Source organism: Syngnathus scovelli, chromosome 3 (genome assembly GCF_024217435.2).
Source record: "Syngnathus scovelli strain Florida chromosome 3, RoL_Ssco_1.2, whole genome shotgun sequence".
Classification (NCBI taxonomy): Eukaryota; Metazoa; Chordata; class Actinopteri; order Syngnathiformes; family Syngnathidae; genus Syngnathus; species Syngnathus scovelli.
In genome coordinates, this window is record NC_090849.1 from 11598676 (window position 1) to 11617821 (window position 19146).

At 40.2% G+C, this 19146-nt stretch overlaps 2 protein-coding genes across 2 annotated transcripts in view; one reads left to right on the top strand and one right to left on the bottom strand.

Annotated features, from left to right (window-relative positions):
* Positions 1–434: 434 nt before the first annotated feature.
* ift81 (intraflagellar transport 81 homolog) lies at positions 435–12105 on the bottom strand. The gene is made up of 18 exons (XM_049716690.2): positions 11776–12105; positions 11562–11665; positions 11287–11467; positions 11115–11204; positions 10878–10943; positions 10460–10570; positions 9766–9850; positions 9369–9532; positions 9202–9297; positions 8718–8864; positions 5600–5749; positions 4051–4179; positions 3866–3955; positions 3158–3244; positions 2985–3056; positions 1661–1746; positions 1351–1396; positions 435–1224 (listed from the first exon to the last, which is right to left on the bottom strand). Exons 1-18 carry the CDS (start codon positions 11917–11919, stop codon positions 1042–1044), a joined length of 2031 nt encoding a protein of 676 aa, XP_049572647.1. The 5' UTR covers positions 11920–12105; the 3' UTR covers positions 435–1041.
* Positions 12106–13059: 954 nt separating this feature from the next.
* si:dkey-91m11.5 (PH_BCR_vertebrate and RhoGAP_Bcr domain-containing protein) overlaps positions 13060–19146 on the top strand; it is a 28536-nt gene continuing 22449 nt past the window's right edge. Inside the window, exon 1 of the mRNA XM_049716687.2 lies at positions 13060–14684. Coding sequence (XP_049572644.1) covers positions 13379–14684 — 1306 coding nt within the window. The 5' untranslated portion in view covers positions 13060–13378. The remainder of the gene's footprint in view (positions 14685–19146) is intronic.

The following is a 19146-nucleotide window of genomic DNA, read 5'->3' on the forward strand; positions in this document are numbered from 1 at the left end:
TGTTGATGATGAACATTTTAGATGACCTCAGATGTGCTCTTTAGAGACTTCCTAACTTGACAGGGATGACGTGCATCACCTGTTTTCACAGCTCAATAAGGCCCTTGAACGAAGATGCTTTAAAAATAACATGATACTCCACAGTTGGACGTCAACATGCACGCAGTCTGTTTGGCACGAGAGCCTAATACGCTGTCAACAGCAGATTAGAAAAAGATACCCTGAAACCTCGCTCAAGACATTACTTGGAACATGAAGCATAAAAGAACAAATCAAGTTGGACACCTGAATTTAGTCCAGCGAGTACTTTACAATGATAGATGATAGGTGTGGATGTCAGTGTAAATGAGCTCTGACTGGTAATCATTCCAAGATGTACATCAGCTCATACTCAATGTCAGCAGAGATGGTCTGGATGGATAAATTGAAAGAAATTATTGGATTTTGAACATTTTAATTGCAAAACCATTATAGTTCCTTATTACAAAAGTCAAAATCTAACATTTGTTGACATTATTCTTGCACATTGTATTTTTAAAACACACATTACCAGTCAAAATTAACATGACATCATAACATCCTATAAAACACAGAAACATAACCTAGTGTAGCTTACATTTTCAAATGTATGAAAACAATACTTCTACAAAAAAGAATAACTAGCTAATTGCATACACAGCAAGTTACCTCCAAAATTGGCAAGAAACAGTCCAAGGTCATGTTATTCCTGCTAAAAATAGTTGACCATTGCCACCGGTACTCCACGATGTGTGCCGTTATCACGAGACACTTGGATCGACAGTACATTAATCACGTGTCAAAACGTCTGGTGGCTCACAGAGCGTTAAAACATTGTAAATCTCAAACCTTGTCATGGACGGTTGTGCTCATGTAAGAAAACTGTCCCCAAATGTTAAAACATAGTTATTCAATGATTGATGAAATAGTGCTTTTAATACATTTTCATAAAGCCATTAAACTAAATAAATTAAATAACAAGACAGTGGGGTTTAAAAGGAAGTACTGAAATCATGTGAGCTCTCACAGCACCAGCCTATCCTCTCCTCCTTCTTGGATAACCTGACCGACAGATGCCTCGCTTTGCACTCTAATGAAGCACTGCCTCTTGCACTCCATCAGTTGCTCCAAGTCTTGCCACATCTTCATCTGCTCCATGTTAGTAGTGTGGCTCTCCCGCACCAGCTTCTGTTTCTCACGCAACTTCTGCAGTGCACGTGGGAGGGGGGGAAAAAAAAAAGCTAACATGGCATATTCATCTTTTCAAACATCTCACCTCATGTATCCACTGAAAATAATTTCTCGAAAAAATGTACTGAGTAAATAACTCACCTTGCCAAGTAGCTCCTGCTCTGCAATGTTCTTCATGTATACTTCCCTACAAACAAGGGTATTATTCACATGCAGGCCATAGCAAATTCAAAAGAGCTTACACACTGTTTTCAAAGTGCTTTCTCATATACCCTTAATCCATATTTTGGTTCCATCATAAGTGATTAGGAACTCTCAGATGCCTCTTTGTGCGAAATGAAATAATGCGGGTGCAGAAGCTCAACTGACTATGACGTAAGAGGAGCTCCCAGAGGGTATAAAAGGTTATTAAACTTTCAAGCAGCTGTTTGGCCAGACTCAGCGTGCTCACCTGATGGCCTTTTTCCTCTCCTGGACATCAGAGGACACGTAGGCCTTCATCTCCTCAGCCGCCCGCTGTATTTGCATCTCAATGACCTGTGAAAGACAGAGATGAACTCATGAACTAGCAGGAGCCTAGTTGAAGAGACTGGGTTTACCTCTGTCCTTCTTACACAGCTGTTACAACAATCCGGTTCATTTTTAACATATTGCAACATGTTTTCTGGGCTAACCTTAAAGGTATCAAACAGTTGCTGCTCAGATGACCAATCACAGACGATACCAGATGAGAAATGTACCGTATACTAAAAGAATGTTTGAGCAAACCAGTTTGCAAGAGGAAATAAAAAACTCAAAGGTTTTTACAAAAGAGCAGTTTAAATGGAGTCAAATTGTTACAGGATCAACACCAGAGAGCATGAAAAACCATATGCCCTCTTCTAATTTTTTATTGTGGGTTCCCCACTTTAATGTTTAAGATAATCAAACAAATGTAAATAGTGTATCAGACAATCATAACCGAAGTAAAAAAAAAAAAATGTGGATTTTAAATAGTGATTCATACTTGCCCCCCTAAACTCCTTGCTGAATTTCAAAATTTAGAAAAAAAAAAAAATCAGCAACACTCGAGGGTTTTTGAGCATGAACAGACTTTTTAAAGGCCATCTCACAGCATTTCAATCAGATTCGAGTCTTGACTAAACTTTGACTAGGCCACTCCAAAACCGTCACTATATATTTTTAAAGCCATTCAGAAGTTGACTTGTTTGTGTGTTTTGGACTGTAGTCCTGCAGCAGAATCCAAGTGCACTTCAGTTTGAGTTAGAAAACTAGCTAAGGATTTACTGGTAAAGAATGGGATTCAAGGTTCCATCAATCACAGCAAGTCATCCAGGTCCAGAATTAGCAAAGCAGTTCCTGAACATCACAGTACCACCACAAAACATGATTGTTGGTATGATGATCATTTTTTGAAATGCTGTTACATTTATGACAGATTAAACAACACGAACCTTCCGACCCCCCCCCAAAAAAAAATCCTCCTACATGTCTTGGCAATCTTTATTTTTTATATCTGTGTGCTCATGCTTTACTGTCATTATGTTTCATGTCGAGAAATGTTTGACAGTTTGTTTATCTAGTTCTTTTGGCCACTTTGAAGAGGAGCAGTTGAATCCAAGAGAATTATCATTTGCGCCTAACACTTGGCTTACTCTTGACTAATTTGGCTATGCCGCAGCCTAGTGGGTGGGCAGGCCTCAGAAAAAGGCTTCAAATTTATTGCTGCAAGAATTGTGGAAGTCGACATTTGGCTGCCTGCTCCTTATTCTTACCTCAGACTTGCAGTTGATGTAATGATATCGATTTTCCTCCTGTGCAGTCTCCTCTCTCAACGCTTTCACCTCCTGTGAATACAAATGTTATTTGCAATACCCAGTAAAGAAACACGAGTATGACTTTGGAAAAAGAAAAAAAAAAAAAAAAGCAACAACAACAGAAACAATACCTGCTCCAATTTTGACCTGTTGCTCTCCAGACCAGCAGCACAACTTTCGTATTGGGATTTCTTTTCTTCATATTCCTGATTTAAAACCTGGAAAAATAATGGAGCAGAGAGTCAGTATTCCTCTCACACAAAACAAAGCTCACTTTTCTGTACAAAAATCATACCAAGACAATTTCAACACTGTCCAATTATAGTACCACTCAAAACACAGAATCACTTTGAGCAACTTAACCAACAATGGCCTCTCTTACAAAGTCTATTTCTGTCCTTCGGTTGCAGTGTTTCATTGGTAGACATTAGCCACTGAAGAGGAAGATGGAACACATGTAGGAAAATTTAATCCTCTGCCTTTAGCGGAGCAATGTGGTGGGCTTTCCCTTCAAGCATTTTATTTCTGGAGCGCGTAAAGGATTGCTAAAATACCAGAGTGTCACAATAATAGACGATACAGAAGTCCAACAGGAATCAGTAATAATTTTATCCATTTGATCTCACACTTAAGATGGACTAATGTCTCATCACAGTGGCTACCCTGATGTACAATGTTTTCCGATTTACTACTGTATTATAAGTCAAGTCATTGCAGTATTTTGTATTTTTAAAGAGACGATGGATAGTGTTTTTTCCTTTTGTAAAAATTAATTATTCAAAATAATGATGACAGTAAAGAATGGTATCATAGTTGCATAGTAAAACAGCTATGCTCACCTGACACTGCTGCCTCAATGATCTCAGCTCCTTGATAATTGGAGCGAGAGCCGACTTCTTTTCCGCTATCTGTGAATTTAATTGCTTCGCCTATGAGAACAGAGACAACAGTCACAATGAGGATTATTTTTTTTCTCTAAAGTAAAATAGCAAGATTCATCAAATTCTATCCTGAGTAATGTTACCATTTCAGACATGTCACCCAGTTTGCGGCCCTTCTTTTCATCTAGCTCGCTCTTGATGGCTGACATCCTCTCGAGTTCCTCCTGAGTATTGCTGTAGCCGGAGATACCCTTCTCAGCTTCCACAGTTTGCTTCCAGAACACAAGGGAGAGAAATCTGGCAAGTTAATGACCCAAAGTAAGGCGGAAATAGCCAGAAAATGTTCAACTTACTATTGTACCGAGTATCTTAGTTGGAAAACAATTAATTTTCTCAATTTCCATTTATTCAGAATTAATTGTGGGTAATAGATATAACACATGCTGCATAGATTATGTGCAGCTTTTGGATTTAATTAGAAGACAAGAGTCAACCTTGATAAAAAGAACACAAAAGTAAGTTTTTCACAAGTGCTTGGTGTTGGGAGGAAAAAAAAAAAAAAAACACCCTCCAGGGTAAGTACCAAACCAAATGGAGCATGAGGATATCAATGCAACCATGAATAAATAAATAAACTGCAAATAAATAAAATGGTACAGCCTGCCAGTCGCCAACATCTTATACTCAGTTTAAGCTGTCTACTATCATGAAGTAGGAGGAATGAACAAAGAGGTGGAAAACCACATTTTCACACAGTTATTAATGTTTGAGACTTGGCATAGGTCTGCCATATAGATTTTTCCATTATTTTTCCTTCAGTCATCGTCAACTATGGTATGAAGCAAATGTTACTCAATCTGGGAGGCGTTAAACGGGACATACCAAAGTTGAATTGCTTTAACTCAAACAAATGGGTCTGAGTAACTCCAAAAGTGCACAGCTAACTAGACGTTTTGTTAGCTTTTTAAAAAAAAAAATCCACAAGTAATACGCTTCCGCTGTCACAATTTGTCTTTGGTTTGATAAATCACAATACTCATGCTGAATTCCTCTATATGCAAACACTCCTTCGACAAGATGCAAAATCAACTGCGTAGCAGTTAAATATTTGATTGTGGTTGCACCCTGTAGTTGATTTTTGCACAAGGCCCACTGTCTTCAAGGGGGGAACAGTTTCCATCTGTAGCTTACAAGAACTACTAACCCGTCACATCCAAAGGATGAGACTGAAAACTGCCATAGCTTAACAACTCCCAGTGAGAGATGCAGAAAGAGCAGGGGCGGCAGATGCAGCTGTCAAAAATAGCAGCTCTGCATGGCTTCTTTCAGACAGCCTATCAACAAGTCAGGCGTTGGGACCACAAAGAGGTGTGAAGCAATTTCCAGGAAGCTTCCAGAACGCCAGTGTTAACACGGCCAGTGTGAATGGGGAGATCTACTGAAAACAGAGCGATTGGAGGGAGCCAGCCGATGCGCAGCACCGAGGGAACGGCTACTTGAGTGCCTTGCTCAAGGGCAGTTGATAGAACAGTTCTCGCACTGCTCCATTCATATTTTACCCTTAATGCTGTGTGCCGCACTGATCAGTAGCAAAAAAAGACTTTACATTCATGTGCAGTGCTTTGCAAGAAATGATGGAAGTTACCCAAAAACAAAAATGTTGCTCGGGTTTTGAACTCATTTTTAGTTTACCAGTTTCTCTTGGACAGCCTCATGCCTCTGCTTGAGAATCTCCTCGGTCCGTTGTAGAACGCCATACTCAGCCTTCAGCTCTGCAATTTCCTGACGTTTCTTCTTGTAAACTGTACCCTTGCTTCGCAGTTTCACCACCAAACGTTTCAGCTAGGAGGGAACAGAAGACAATTCAAGTCAAGAGTTGATACCAGCCAGAATCTTTCAGTTGGAAATAACACAAGGGTCAAATGAGGTTAAACAGTTTCGAAATATATTTAATCTTTGATTGTGTTTTTTTCAATGATTCTCATTCCTGATTTCAAAACTCTGACAACAAGTACACACAATCTTCTGCTGGTTCCTGGTTTCTTCTATCAGAATACAGACGCATGCTGTCCAATGCCTTGCTCAAGGTCAGCAGAGGAAAGGATTTCGAAAACAGCAGACGGGGGGCCCCAGGGCCCGTGCCCTGATCCAGCACAGTCACTCGATCTGTTCAGGCACGCTACGTCCAGCAAATAGCTCCATCTGGCAGAATCTCAGCTGCAAGTGGACGTGGGCTCGGGCCCCAACCCGAGGGTCTTTCTGTCTGTCTGTCTATCGGGACACACTGAAGCTCCTCCACAATGAAGAGCAGCTATAAATGAACAAGGACACGAGAGAACAGTCCCAGAAAACACAGAATGTGCTTCACGTCCTTTGGGGACCCGAGAAGCTTGATGTGAGACACAGTGGGTGGAGGGACGGTTCAGAGAGTATATTCTAGGTGTATTTTAGGACATCAAGGGCAGTCGTAGCTGAGAGAGGACTTAACAGAGAAGAATAATACTCCATAGTGTTCCTGACAGTGTGTTCCCACAAAGGAATCCTGTTACCAACAAGCAGCTCACTCATAACACGCTTGACCACGCTAAAGTGAAGTACAAATACGAGCGGAGCAGTGACACTGAGAGCAGAATATAAAATGGAGATCCCCTCTTCACTGCAATAGTACTACTATATTTAAGCTGTGTGATGTGCTCAGTTGATAAACTTGACAGGCCAACGAGATGCAGTCGTCCCTCTGCAGCTGATGGGTGGCAGGTGATGCGATGACACAACAAGCAGAATGGAAAATACCGCTGATAAAGTGATCATCTCCACTGTGACTGAGGAGGAGCCTGCTAAGCAGTGGTGGACAAGATATTTTCCATTAACTTATACAAGCAAAGGACCCTCTTTGTTACTACAACTGATTGCTTATCAATACTCAAGCCATAAATGGAAGAAGGTTGCATACTTGATGCGTCCTGTATGACACTAACCAACTAGTGCATGTTCATATGTACACTTGTAGCTGAATTCCTCTTCTGTACGAGTGAAATAAATGGGGGGAAGAATTATGGAGTCCTTTTTGTCCACTGGATTGTTCAACTGATTACTTTCTTATAACAAAATAAATTTAACGAGACTCATTTCAATCGCATTTGTATTTTTGTCAAAAGTGGAGACAGCAGCTGTTTAATTCTGAATGCCAAAGCATCTGATTTGTTCCAGTATGAGTGATGTAATGTCTCAGAGATTGCTGAAACGCATGCTGTCCATCAGCTGTGTCTGTCAACTTGTGACAGATGCTACACCTAAATGTTTGCCATGCCAATTTAATGACAGCAAAATTCACCCTTTTCTGCCACAGTAGCAGGTCAGAGAGGTCAAGGGTCACAACAGTGTACAATCAACAAGTAGTGACAGCATCCTCTCAGCCAAGATTTGTGGACTCCTGTAGAAAGGACAAAAAGTACACTTTGGGCTGTACCACTTCAATGTGGCAACAGAAAATTCTTGGACCCCTATGGCCTTCACTTTTCTTCTGTTTACAGATCACAGAGAATATCAAGAAATCGCTGTTGCTCTTTAAAGGGGAAGTCAACCCTCACATTTATTTGTAATAGTATGTTCTATGCAACTCAACTAATGGAAACACAGTGTTCTGACTTCATTTGTGGAATATGTATTGAACAGGCAAAATCCACCTGTTTTTATCCAGCTCAGTGGATGGCCAACCAATCACGGCTCACCAGTTTTCTGAAGCCAAGTCATGATTGGTTGTGTCCTGAGACCTGGCAATTGGAAAATAATTTTCGGTCGACATCAAGCAGCAAAATGGCCACCTCCTGAGCTGGATAAAAACGGGAGAATTTTGCTGCTTAACTCATATCCACAACCGCAATATTCATCAGAATGCCATATTTAGACTTCTGCGGGCCCACACAATATATTACCGAACAGAAAATTTTGGGGTTGACTCCCCCTTTAAGATTTATCAGACAGACTGTAAAATTGCCTGCCACAATTTGGCTGCAGCGCCGTCTGTTTTCATCTGTCGGTGGCTCTCTGCTTATAAACAACATTCTAAATAGAGTCGATAGATCTGTCAAAGCTGTCACGGCATATAAAGCCCGTTATCTTATTCCGCCAGTTCCGTTGACATGATTGGAATCCACTTGCTGACCGCTGCATGCACCATTATGGGTATGTTTGTATATGAATTAAATGGGGAGAACACTAAACAATACTGCACCTTCCCTTTTGTGAGCTTACAGAATGAAGAGACCAAAGCTAAAAAGATTACCTCCTCAGGTTTTAGTTTCCTTGTCAATAGTAGTATTTCTACTTGAGTATTTCTCAAGAAGACATCAAGAATGTTTGGAAGTCCCTTGCTGTTTGATCAAATGAAGATCAAACCTTATAGGCCTCTAAAAAGTGTTTTGTTGAATTAAGTGAGTACAAGGGAAAAGGCAACTTCCAGGCATTTTGGTCAGTCCAGTTTCTTGTTCTGGTTCTTCTCAGTTGGCTTCTATTAATAGATCTTCATGAATATGCGGGGGCGAGTGGGGGAAAAAGGATGAGTACTGTTAAGACAGTAAGCAGTCTGTGTTTGGATAGGACCATAAATAGCATTTTGTGGTTTTTTGTGTGGTTTGAATATATACATAAGTACAAGAAAGTGAGTGATCTTAGTCTATGTCAACAACAGAGACTGATACAGATTAGTTGATTTAGTATATTGCGCAACTCTAGCCCCACAACATTGGGAATTTTTTTTTTGGAATGAGTGCATTAACTTGTGACTGCAGCAAGCACACAGACTTGGTACCTCATCACCCCGGATGATCTCTTCTCCATTGGAGGTCAGTGCCTGGTTTGTCCTATGTTTCAGTTCTCGCTCTGCAGCCGCTAACTCCTCCCTTGCTTCCTGCAGCTCTTCAGCTTTTGCTTCCTTCTTACGGATGATGATGGAGGCCTGCGAGAGTCAGATTAGAATGGTTCTTGCAAATGTGCAATGTTCAAGGGAAAAACTTGAGGCAATGAAGATGAGAGAAACGACGTCACATAATTAACAAATACTTCAGGGATTTCCTCTGAATTGGATGTCTTTGTGGAACACAAGACATTTTGGAGTAATTTGTTTCACAAATTTTTGCACTATGAAAGGTTTTAGGCTCCACTGGTAAGTAAAGTGAATGTTTCAATGAATAAAGAACCCAAGACATGAAGACACAGAAAACTGGCCAGGATAAGTCCACATTAAAAGAATAGAGTCAAAGCCTCCAGAAAGCAAATCAAATCTCAAATCTCACCTGCTGCCTGTATAGAGTCAGCTTGTCATCTATAGGGTCACTTCTCATCATCTTCTTCTCAATCAACTGATTTATCTGAGAGTCAACTTCCTTAATCTGGAAAAAAAAAAGATGTGAAACTTAAAAATAAAGTTAAATGCATACAGACTTGACAGTGGCATCCTGACCTTGTTCCCCAGCTCAAGGAGATCACCATGACCCATGGCGGGCTCTGATGCCACTTTCTGAAGGTACTGAACTGTACGTCGGAGGATCTCCAACTCTTTGGGGAGTTTTTCAGAGACCATGTACGAGTTGATCTTGATCTCCTCCTCGAGCCTTTTCATTAGGCCTGGGGAAGACAACCCTCAATACATTTGGAAAATGATTGCATTTCAAATGAAACCTTTCTAAAATTGGAAAGTTGCTCCTCTCTTGGGACCGCGCTCACTCACAACAAACACTGTGACAGGAACAAAAATAGAACAAGGCATTTGGACACCAGATCATCTTATCTTATAGCAATTGTTTTGATGATCCTGTGACCCTGCTCTGTGTCCTGCTGAAACAGAGAGCAACACTTACTATCTGGACTGGAATCAGCTGCAGCCTGCCGCATGTCCTTTAACTGTTGCTGCAACCTCTGCAGCCTCTGCTCTGCCTGAAAAAGCTAAAGGCAAGCAGCTGATTATTAACACAGGCCAAGGACAAAATTAGTATAAATTACCCTAAATATATACTATATTAATCCATGGGCTATTTATTGGGTTTTAAAGAATATGTACTGCAGATATGAATAGTGTCAAACAATGCTGTATTTTTAGTATATGCGCACCTTTAAATTGGTTTATTCCATGTCTCTTGATACGAGAGTGTAAGGAGTCATCACAGTTCGTATAAGCATGGATTGCAATTTAAAGTGGGTGCATTTGTACATCAATGCAAACTATAACCACAATAATCAACAGATTAAATGTACGTTTTTGTTTACAAATGATGACCTCTGACAGTATTCTTTTTGCAGATACTATGTTATCTGTTACAACGCTAATAAAGTGTGAGGCAAGTGTTTAGCTGATATTTAGTATTTTATATATATATATATATATATATATATATATATATATATATATATATATATATATATATATATATATATATATATATATATATAAAAACATTACAGCATTTGTTCAAGGAAAATAAAGAAAAGACAGATCACACCATTAACTGATGCATGATTTAAAGTTGATATTAAACAGAGCAGTGAGTGTTTTACTTGGTTCTTTTGTTCTTGCTTCTGGTGGGCCAAATGCTCCTCTCGCTTCTTCTCAATTCTGAGCTGTCTGGCCTGCTCCAGCATCTGCTGATGGTTGGACACTGACTCCACCTAGCGGAGGAACCAATGCACACTGTTATGATGGAACATTATCTGAAGGTGGACAGCGCCTCTTTTCCATATATAACCGTGCGACATAGGGAGTCTGGTTTCACCTTTTGGAATGACTTGGGTGCCAGATCAACAGCTCATTAATTTGCTGGTGTGTCAAAACATCTTTACAAGCTGTCACATACCTGCTAGGCCTTCCAAAGCAGGTGCTAATACGACAAGGGTTATGTTTTCATTCCTCTGTGAATCTTAAAATCCTACGAGCATTACAAGAGCAAATGGGCCCCTCTTGAGGGAGTTGACTTACCCGCTTCTTCAACCTTTCCACACGTTTAATAAGTGGACCCTTCTCCTCCTCCATTGCACTGATGTCCTGTTGTGAAACAACAAAAATACAGTTAAAAAAGTTCAACAGGTATAGTGTTGGTTTCAAAAAGCTATAAACATAAATAAATACATTGAAGATAAGAATGCATTTATTTATTTGACAGTTACAATTTCTATGAAGAGATGATTTTTTTTTTTTTTTTTTTTAAATGTTTACCCTTCTGATTTCTGCTGTGGAAAACCCTGATGTCCTGAGCTGCTCACATTCCTTATGGTTGGTCTTAAATCCTTCCACCAGTTCTTCATACTAGCAACATACATGTATGTATGCATTAGCACATTTGCTGTCCTCATACATAAGTCAAGTGAAGTTTGGTGCATAAAAAAACCTGGTGATATGTATCACTGATGACATCATCTGCCAAAAACTCTGCAGGAACATCAAGTTTAACAAGAAAGCGAGCCAAGTAAGCTCTCTTCTTTAGTTCTGGGACCCTCTGCAGAAGCCAGTGCAGGATGGGATGCACAGCAGGTTTGCTGCCAACCACAAGACCCTGTCTGAAGTTGCTCCTGATAGCAAAACATTGAGTCAGAAATGGTCCTCACAAACACAAGAGTGCTTTTATATCAGTTATTTCATGTTACGGTAAACATAGCAACTTACAGCTCTGATTGGTTGCCAGGTGGTTTGTATTTCAGCATTCCAAGCAGAGTACACATTCTCTTGGCGGTTTGTTCGGGCATTTCCTCGCGAATATCAATAGCTTGCTGAAAATAAGATTGTTGACTGGTTGATTGGAAATTGTCATAGCATGACAATCGTGTTTGGAGTATATTAATATAACACCAAGTTGAGTAGGAATCTGCACATTGCTTACCTTTGGGTCTACTTCAGCTAAAACGTCATTTAAAATTTGGAGCAGCTGCATCGGTTCGAGGGAGTCAAACGTGATTAGATTAAAGTTTTTCCTAAACGGATCTTTGTTCAGTTGTTCGACAATAAATTTTAGTTGCTCGCTCATCGTGAAGTGATTCTTAGGTTGTTTGTATAGTCAATAGAAACCCCTCACAAATTAATACTCAGTCTTTTGCTAACCTAACTAGCATAGAACGTCCGCCTCAAGACTGACGACGCATTTAAATGGCGTGAATAAGTCGGAAATTCAAGCTTTCTGCTACCGGAGCTATTTTACCTAAATAAAATAATCCCCTTTGTCATTTCAATACCATACGTTGAAAGATGCTGCCTCCCCTTTGGAAAGTCTTTAGAAAGAAGAGTTCACGAAATACAGGGTTGTTCAGACGCAAAGACAAACCAACAAGGTCGTTACAATACATATACAACATACCAAATGCCGTAGAAATTACATAGCTATATATTAACAGAGCTCTGATATCATATCTAGCTATGCTGTAGTTACAGTTTTCACAAAATCTGACGAACAGGCGCCCGTTTGCTTTTCTATTTAGTGCTCTTACAAAATTCCCGACTTTCAAGAGTAACCTGAATGCATCGCTAGCTGTTCGCGTTAGTGCAGTTGCCGTGGCTACACGAAACGATTTCCGGGTCGATAGCCAATCGGATGGAAGCTTCAAAATACTTTTAATGCGCCTAATGTATTTAATAAACCTCGCAAATAAAAACAAAACATATGCAATCCGTACACTATACATATAGTATACAATAGATAACTGAGACTTCTGCATATTGTTGAGGTAGTCATTGAACACTCGTGCTGTTCTCCTCTGAACTCTTAAACCGTCAGGTGGCGATGTTGGATTTTTTTTATTTTTTATTTTTTTATTTGGAAAGATCAGCTTTAAAATTGCAACACAATGGCCTTTGGAGTACCAAGAGTAATCTGCATGATGTGATGTTGTTTCCAAATGACTCGGAAAACTTTAGAAAGGGGTTTATGGGAGAGAAAGGTTAGGTGAAAAGTTACTTTTTCGACCTCGACTGATATAACAAAGGCCAAAACAACAGTTTGCCTCTGCCACATTGCTTAACAACTCGCGTGGTGTTTTAACTGTTTTCTATAACGGTCTTATTTGTTAAGAAAACTAACTTTTGCATTCTTGTCTTTTTTAATGTGATGCGTGATTTGTACACGGTGCAGCAATCACACACGGATGCCCCGCCTCTTCTGCTGTGGTTGTTCTCGGACGAGGAGCCAAAACACTAGTGTTGCCAGTCAGTCTGACAGCAAATACACAAGACAGAGGCTCTCGAGAATGAACGAAAGAAAGAGCACAAGGACAACGATAGATGTTTTTGGACTTGGATTTTACCAGTGATGTTTTTTGGGTGGAGTGCATGAGTCTGTAAGTAAAGACTGAGAAGATATTCTCAATTGGAAAGTGGAACGAGAAATTTTCCGCTCTTTTCACAGGATCATGGAGATTATAGAACATACACAATTTGCTTCACATTTTGTTTTCGGGGATTTTTCTTGTGAATAGAATTTGTCTAGCTTAACAATGGTCGAACCAGTTGGATTTATGGAGGCTTGGAAAGCCCAGTTTCCTAATACTGATCCACCATGCATGGAGCTGAACTCAATGGGGGATATTGAACAGGAGCTGGACAAATGCAAGACATCCATCAAACACTTGGAGAAGGAAGTAAACAAAGAACGCTTTAGGATGATTTACCTGCAGACTCTTCTTGCAAAAGAAAGGAAGTCTTATGATGGACAGCGATGGGGATTTAAAAAGATTCCTCAGGCAAGTGATGAACACCTTCACAAAGAGGAAGTATCAGTAGTGCGGCCACAGACAGCACCTGGCAAGACAGATAAGTGGGCACCATATTCAGAGATTGTGGGTGCCAAACAGAAGGGCGAAGATACACCTGTTGTGCGGCAAGAGTCCGACATTACCGAATTTCCAGTGGGGCCGGGTTCAGTGGCGGCTCTGAGATCCAACTTTGAGCGCATTAGGAGAGCCAACTCAAACACAGCTGGAGATTGCAGAGGGTTGTCTGCGATGGGAGGACCAGAGAAACCCTTCTATGTGAATATGGAATACCATTATGAACGAGGACTGGTCAAAGTTAACGACAGGGAAGTGTCAGACAAGATCAGCACGCTTGGCTGTCAGGCCATGCAGATGGAACGCAAGAGGTCTCTTCATTCTGTACCAGGGAACCTGTCAGCCACCACAGGGGACTTAAACAAGTGTGTTCAGCGGGGTCGATCCACTGAGGGGAACTACAGTTATAATGGGTCATATGCCGAACCAGAGGTCACCTATCGCTCCCTGAAAGACAGCGTGATCCATTCCACAGAAGGAAAATCTGAGACACAGGCTGAGTGTCAACCATACACCAGCGTGTATGTCGGGGGAATGATGACTGAAGGAGACACTCGAGTGATCCACATAAGAGACCACAGCATAGATGAGAACACGCATCTAACATGGCCTCGGCGCTCCTGTTCCCCCGGCAGCTTTGATGACGACGGAGGAGGAGGAGGATACACTCCAGACTGCAGCTCCAATGAAAACTTGACATCCAGCGAAGAGGACTTCTCCTCAGGCCCGTCCAGCCATGTCTCCCCCAGTCCCACAACCTATCCAATGTTCAGGGACAAAAGCCGCTCACCTTCCCAGCAATCGTTTGATAGCAGCAGCCCACCCACACCTCTCTCCCAAAAGCGTCTGAAGGAGCAGGTGGGGGTTACTGAGCAGATCAGAGTACATAAAGCAGGCCAACCTTGGCCCAGTGATGGGGAGTCCACCACATCAAGCAGGACCTCCCATGACAACAGTGTTCAAGGAGATCTGGGTAAGTGTGGTCCTGGCATACGCTCTTTTTCTTTTTTTTTTAAACAAAGAATAAGTGTTTATAAATTGGATTTGTGATTGACCTTTTACTGGGAAATATTATGGTTAATTTAGTGTTCAATGTGGACCATTTAATATCTTCTCATTAGACAGTGGACCCACGTGATTCCTCTCACATATGATAGCAGTCAACATTTTTCATGGAATATAATAAATCACATTTTCGACAGAGGCATTTTTTTCATGTTATTGTGTTTTTGGCTTCACATATTACACAAATTTTATTCATTTCTTTTCTATGAAGGTATTTTCTTTTATTGTTAATTGTAAATCAACATAAACAAATTCAACATTCTCCATAAAATATGCAATATGAAAGACGTCAATTGGACTGTCCATTTGTTTCTTTGCTACAGCTTTGTAGAAATGTTCTTATATTATTACTACTACTAAAAGTAGGATTTGTTTTGCATAAAAATGTGATTTTTATCAGGATTTCGTCCCCCTCGTCGACAGAAAAAGCAAATGGCATTGACAAATTACAAACAAGTTTTGCTTTCTGGGATTTTCCTTTCGAGATTTGCTTTATATCTCCTGTTAACAAACAAGCTTTGAAAAATCTATTCCCTCAGCAGTAAGTTTCAAACACACTTTGCAAGATATAAATGGGGCACCATGTTTTTAACAATGTTTAGCGTGATTGACTCTGTGACTGCCTTCCACTCCTTATTTGTTATAAACAAAACAATGCCAAAATTATTCTGCTCAAGTTGTCCGGAGGAATTAAACTAAAATGGATTACTTGATATACTCTATTACTCACCCAGCTTTAAGTAGTAATCATAAATAATAATGACAACAAGAATTTGTTTTTTTTTTTAGTTACTTGGTTTTTTAACACAAACGGTTCTTAGGGGAACAGACTGAAACAAAATTACACATCACATGTTGGTTGAATCTGTGTCAAATGTCAATTAACCAAATGATTACCAATTCACTTTCTGCTTCTAGTATCCATGATAGTAGGTGCAGCAACTAACCCTTACCCCGGGCCCGGTAGGAGGAGAATAGAGCTACTGGCAAGAATGTTAAGATAAAGTACTAAAGAGTACACTAAAGTTGCACAAGTGTTCTACTAAGTTACATTATTACCTAATGTAATTTAGTAGAACACCCGTAATCTGTTTAATGAAATCACAGCCCAGCACACTAACTCCAAACCAAAATGTTTTCTGGCCAATCATAACCTTTATTTTTAACACATGATGAGTTTAACCTGCAGAAATATAATGAGATGACTGACGTGACCTACAAAAGCTAGGCTAGAAATAATGAAATGCATTTTCTTCACACAATAATGAGCAGTAAAAAAAAAAAAAAAAAAAAAAAAAACAATCTCCTCAAAGCTTGGTAATGAATGTTAATTCTTTGCAGATTTAATCAGCTTTTGCTTAACACAACACAATGCAGGAAAATATTTTTTACTTGGTTATGTCTTGCAAAAAAGGTGACATGCTTTTTTTTTTTTTTTTGCTGACCTCCACGCTTTTCGTCCCCCCCTGCTTGTGGACCACTGAGTGCTAGAATGTGGTCACAGGAAGACTACGACAGAGGCACCTCCTGCCCCCGGGCTTCCCACTCACTTCGGTCTTGTCCACTCTGAGTGTTTTATGTGTCAGCGCACATCAGTGTTGTTGTCCTTAGTGCCGAGTAATTAACCTAAAAGCGGTTTGTCTAGCGTGATAAATTTAGGGAGTCTCTTTTGTCACGGGAGGTGGGTAGAGAAAAGACTTGACTACTCACTCAAAAAAGAGGATTGAACGACTTAAAAACACGTCACGCGGCTTCCAATCGAAATGCTGCCCATCAGTGTTTCCTGTTGTTGTGTGAACACAATAGCAGAATCTGTCTTGACATGGTAACAATATAACACCGTTAAGAGGGATAAGCTGAGTGGTTTGGCCAATTTGGGAATGTCGGGAGTCAGGAGATAGTTAAGGACTTCTGTTGTGGCGTTTCTGCAATTCCCCTTATATCAGGGTCGAAGCCAAACTTCCTGCAAAGAGGGATTGGGATCCAGGAAATTGTTTGCCTCTGGCCCTTAAAAATCATCCAGTGTGAGTTGGATTAGGCAGATGCACAGAATGTGGTGTTATGTAAGGTGATTCAGTCCAAAGCTCTTTGACACAAAGCATGTGACAAACAGCCCGATCGTGCGTGACGTAATCGTCATGAAGTGTATGTTAGCATGCCTCATGGATGACTGCAATGTAGCATCCATCAATCTGCTTGTGTGTCTGTCTTCACTCGCATTTGTCAGTCAGGGTTAGGGTTAGGGTTAGGGCTGCAAACACAAATAATTCATTTTACAATGGCAAGTTAGTTGAAATGATTTGTAAGACGTAAAGTAGTCTAATCTTGCACATGGAGGAAACAATGGGTCAGTCGAGGCCAGATTTGGTCTTATCCGGGCCACCCCCAGTTTGGCAAAATAAAATGTAAAATATCTGTAATGGTGCTTTTATTTTGAAAGTGTTTTCTTTTTCTTTAATCACAAAATGCAACTCTGACTTAAGGGAGTAATGTAAGGGTTGTTTGTGTGTTTTTATAGAGTTTACTTGTGTGGGTGGGACAAGCGTGCATAAGGAAGAGCGCTTTGTTTGAAAGCTATGGCTTGTGTCCTCATGTTAGAAACATCCTTATTTCTTGCATGAGAGGAAATTTGCCGTCAGAATGATTTGATTTGTAGTTGGTACTCAAAAAAAGTAAAAATTTGCTGCACATGCTAAATGTGTGGGTTTTTTTTTATGTTTGGTGTAATACAGTACATGCACATACTGTATTAACAAAACTGTATGCCATTTAAGCAAGACGTGCTTGTAATTTTTGTTAAGGTGATCTTCATTGGTCCTACAGTGGGGAAATGTGCAATTATTTCTCTCTCCAAACAAAACTTAACTAAACTTAATTTTTAGAGATAATGTCCATTTTTGGGTTATGATCAAGTGATCAACATATGTTATGACTGGGAAAGATTGTGTAACTTTACTTACAACTTGATTGAACAAAGTAATGACTTTGCTTGCCTTGCTTGAACCTTGACTTGACTTAACTTGCTTGATTTTTTTCCCCCCCTCTATTGCTTGGTAATAGTCCATACATGCTGCACCACGCCATGCTTCTTATTAGTCACTCAGGGATGATAAAACAATTGTGAACCCTCACCAGTCAGCTGCAGTAACTGAGACTTGAAGATTACTTGAGATTTACATATGACTTGTGAATTACTCCCACATCTGTCAGTGGCCCTCAAAAACCATTTCAGTTTCACACATGGGCCCATGGAAAAAAAAAAAAAAAAAAAAAGAACTGTTAATCTGTAGTTTAATTGCATGTTCCTAATGGCACCATGTGGCTTGTGTATACCTCAGCTGGAAAACGGGCTTTTACAGCAATAGCTTCATTTAGCAGCATGTTTTCCTTTTGAAAATTGTCGCCTGCAAGTCGGAGCAGCCCCCATGACATCACTGAGGACATCGCCTGTGTTGTTTTTATTAGCATTCTGTAAAAGGGCTCACCTCCCTACCTTTTCTAAGCGTGTTCTGCTACATTGAGTGTTTTTTTCTAATCTTGTAGAGGTGATGTTGGACTTTTGAGTGCTTTATTTGTCTGAAAACGATTTCTAGGCGAGCTACAGTATAACTTTATACAGTGTGCTTTATTCACTGTAAGATACTTTTGTACAGCTAGAGGAAAGTTGTGACTTGTAACTCAACCACACCTTATTTGACGCTTACTATTGAATATCTTGGCGCTACTAGCTTGGTGGGTAGGCTAAGGGGTTGACCAGAGGAGACTAAGTGCTGACATAGTAGCACAGCTGTTTCGTGTCAGCCTTGTATAATGAATTACCAGATGTCTGGATTCATTTTGTGATGTTGTAATATTATTTGTGCACACGTTGCTTGATTAAGATTTGGGCAGGAGGTTGCTGTGGGCACGTTTCCAATAAACTGGCCTTTGTTGTGGTTCGGGACTTGCAGAGAGCAGTCACAGAGCTTTACTGTTGCTCTTAATTATTGTGGTTAAAATGTATGACACCCTGCAAAAAAGCATTGCTACCTTGATCTCATTGTTGTAAAGACTCTTTGTATCTTGCTTAGTTGAGCATGATGTAAGTATTAGATTTGCCTGCTTTAGGCTGTCAAGGGTTTATTGTGGAACATACATAGGCCATGCTTTTTAGTAGTCACTCAGGGATGATGAAACAATTGTGGTCTGTCACCTGCGTTGCTGTGTAACCTTGTCACACCTCTCTGGGCTTTCCCAGCTTTATTTTTGTTGTTGTTATCTCCTAGTTTCTGGTTAACTGGGGCAATTGTTCTTCCAGGGTATAGATAGAGTTTCTGATTAGCTACGGGCCCTTTAAGGAGGTCAGCTCACTGGTGGCTCATTTTTGCCAT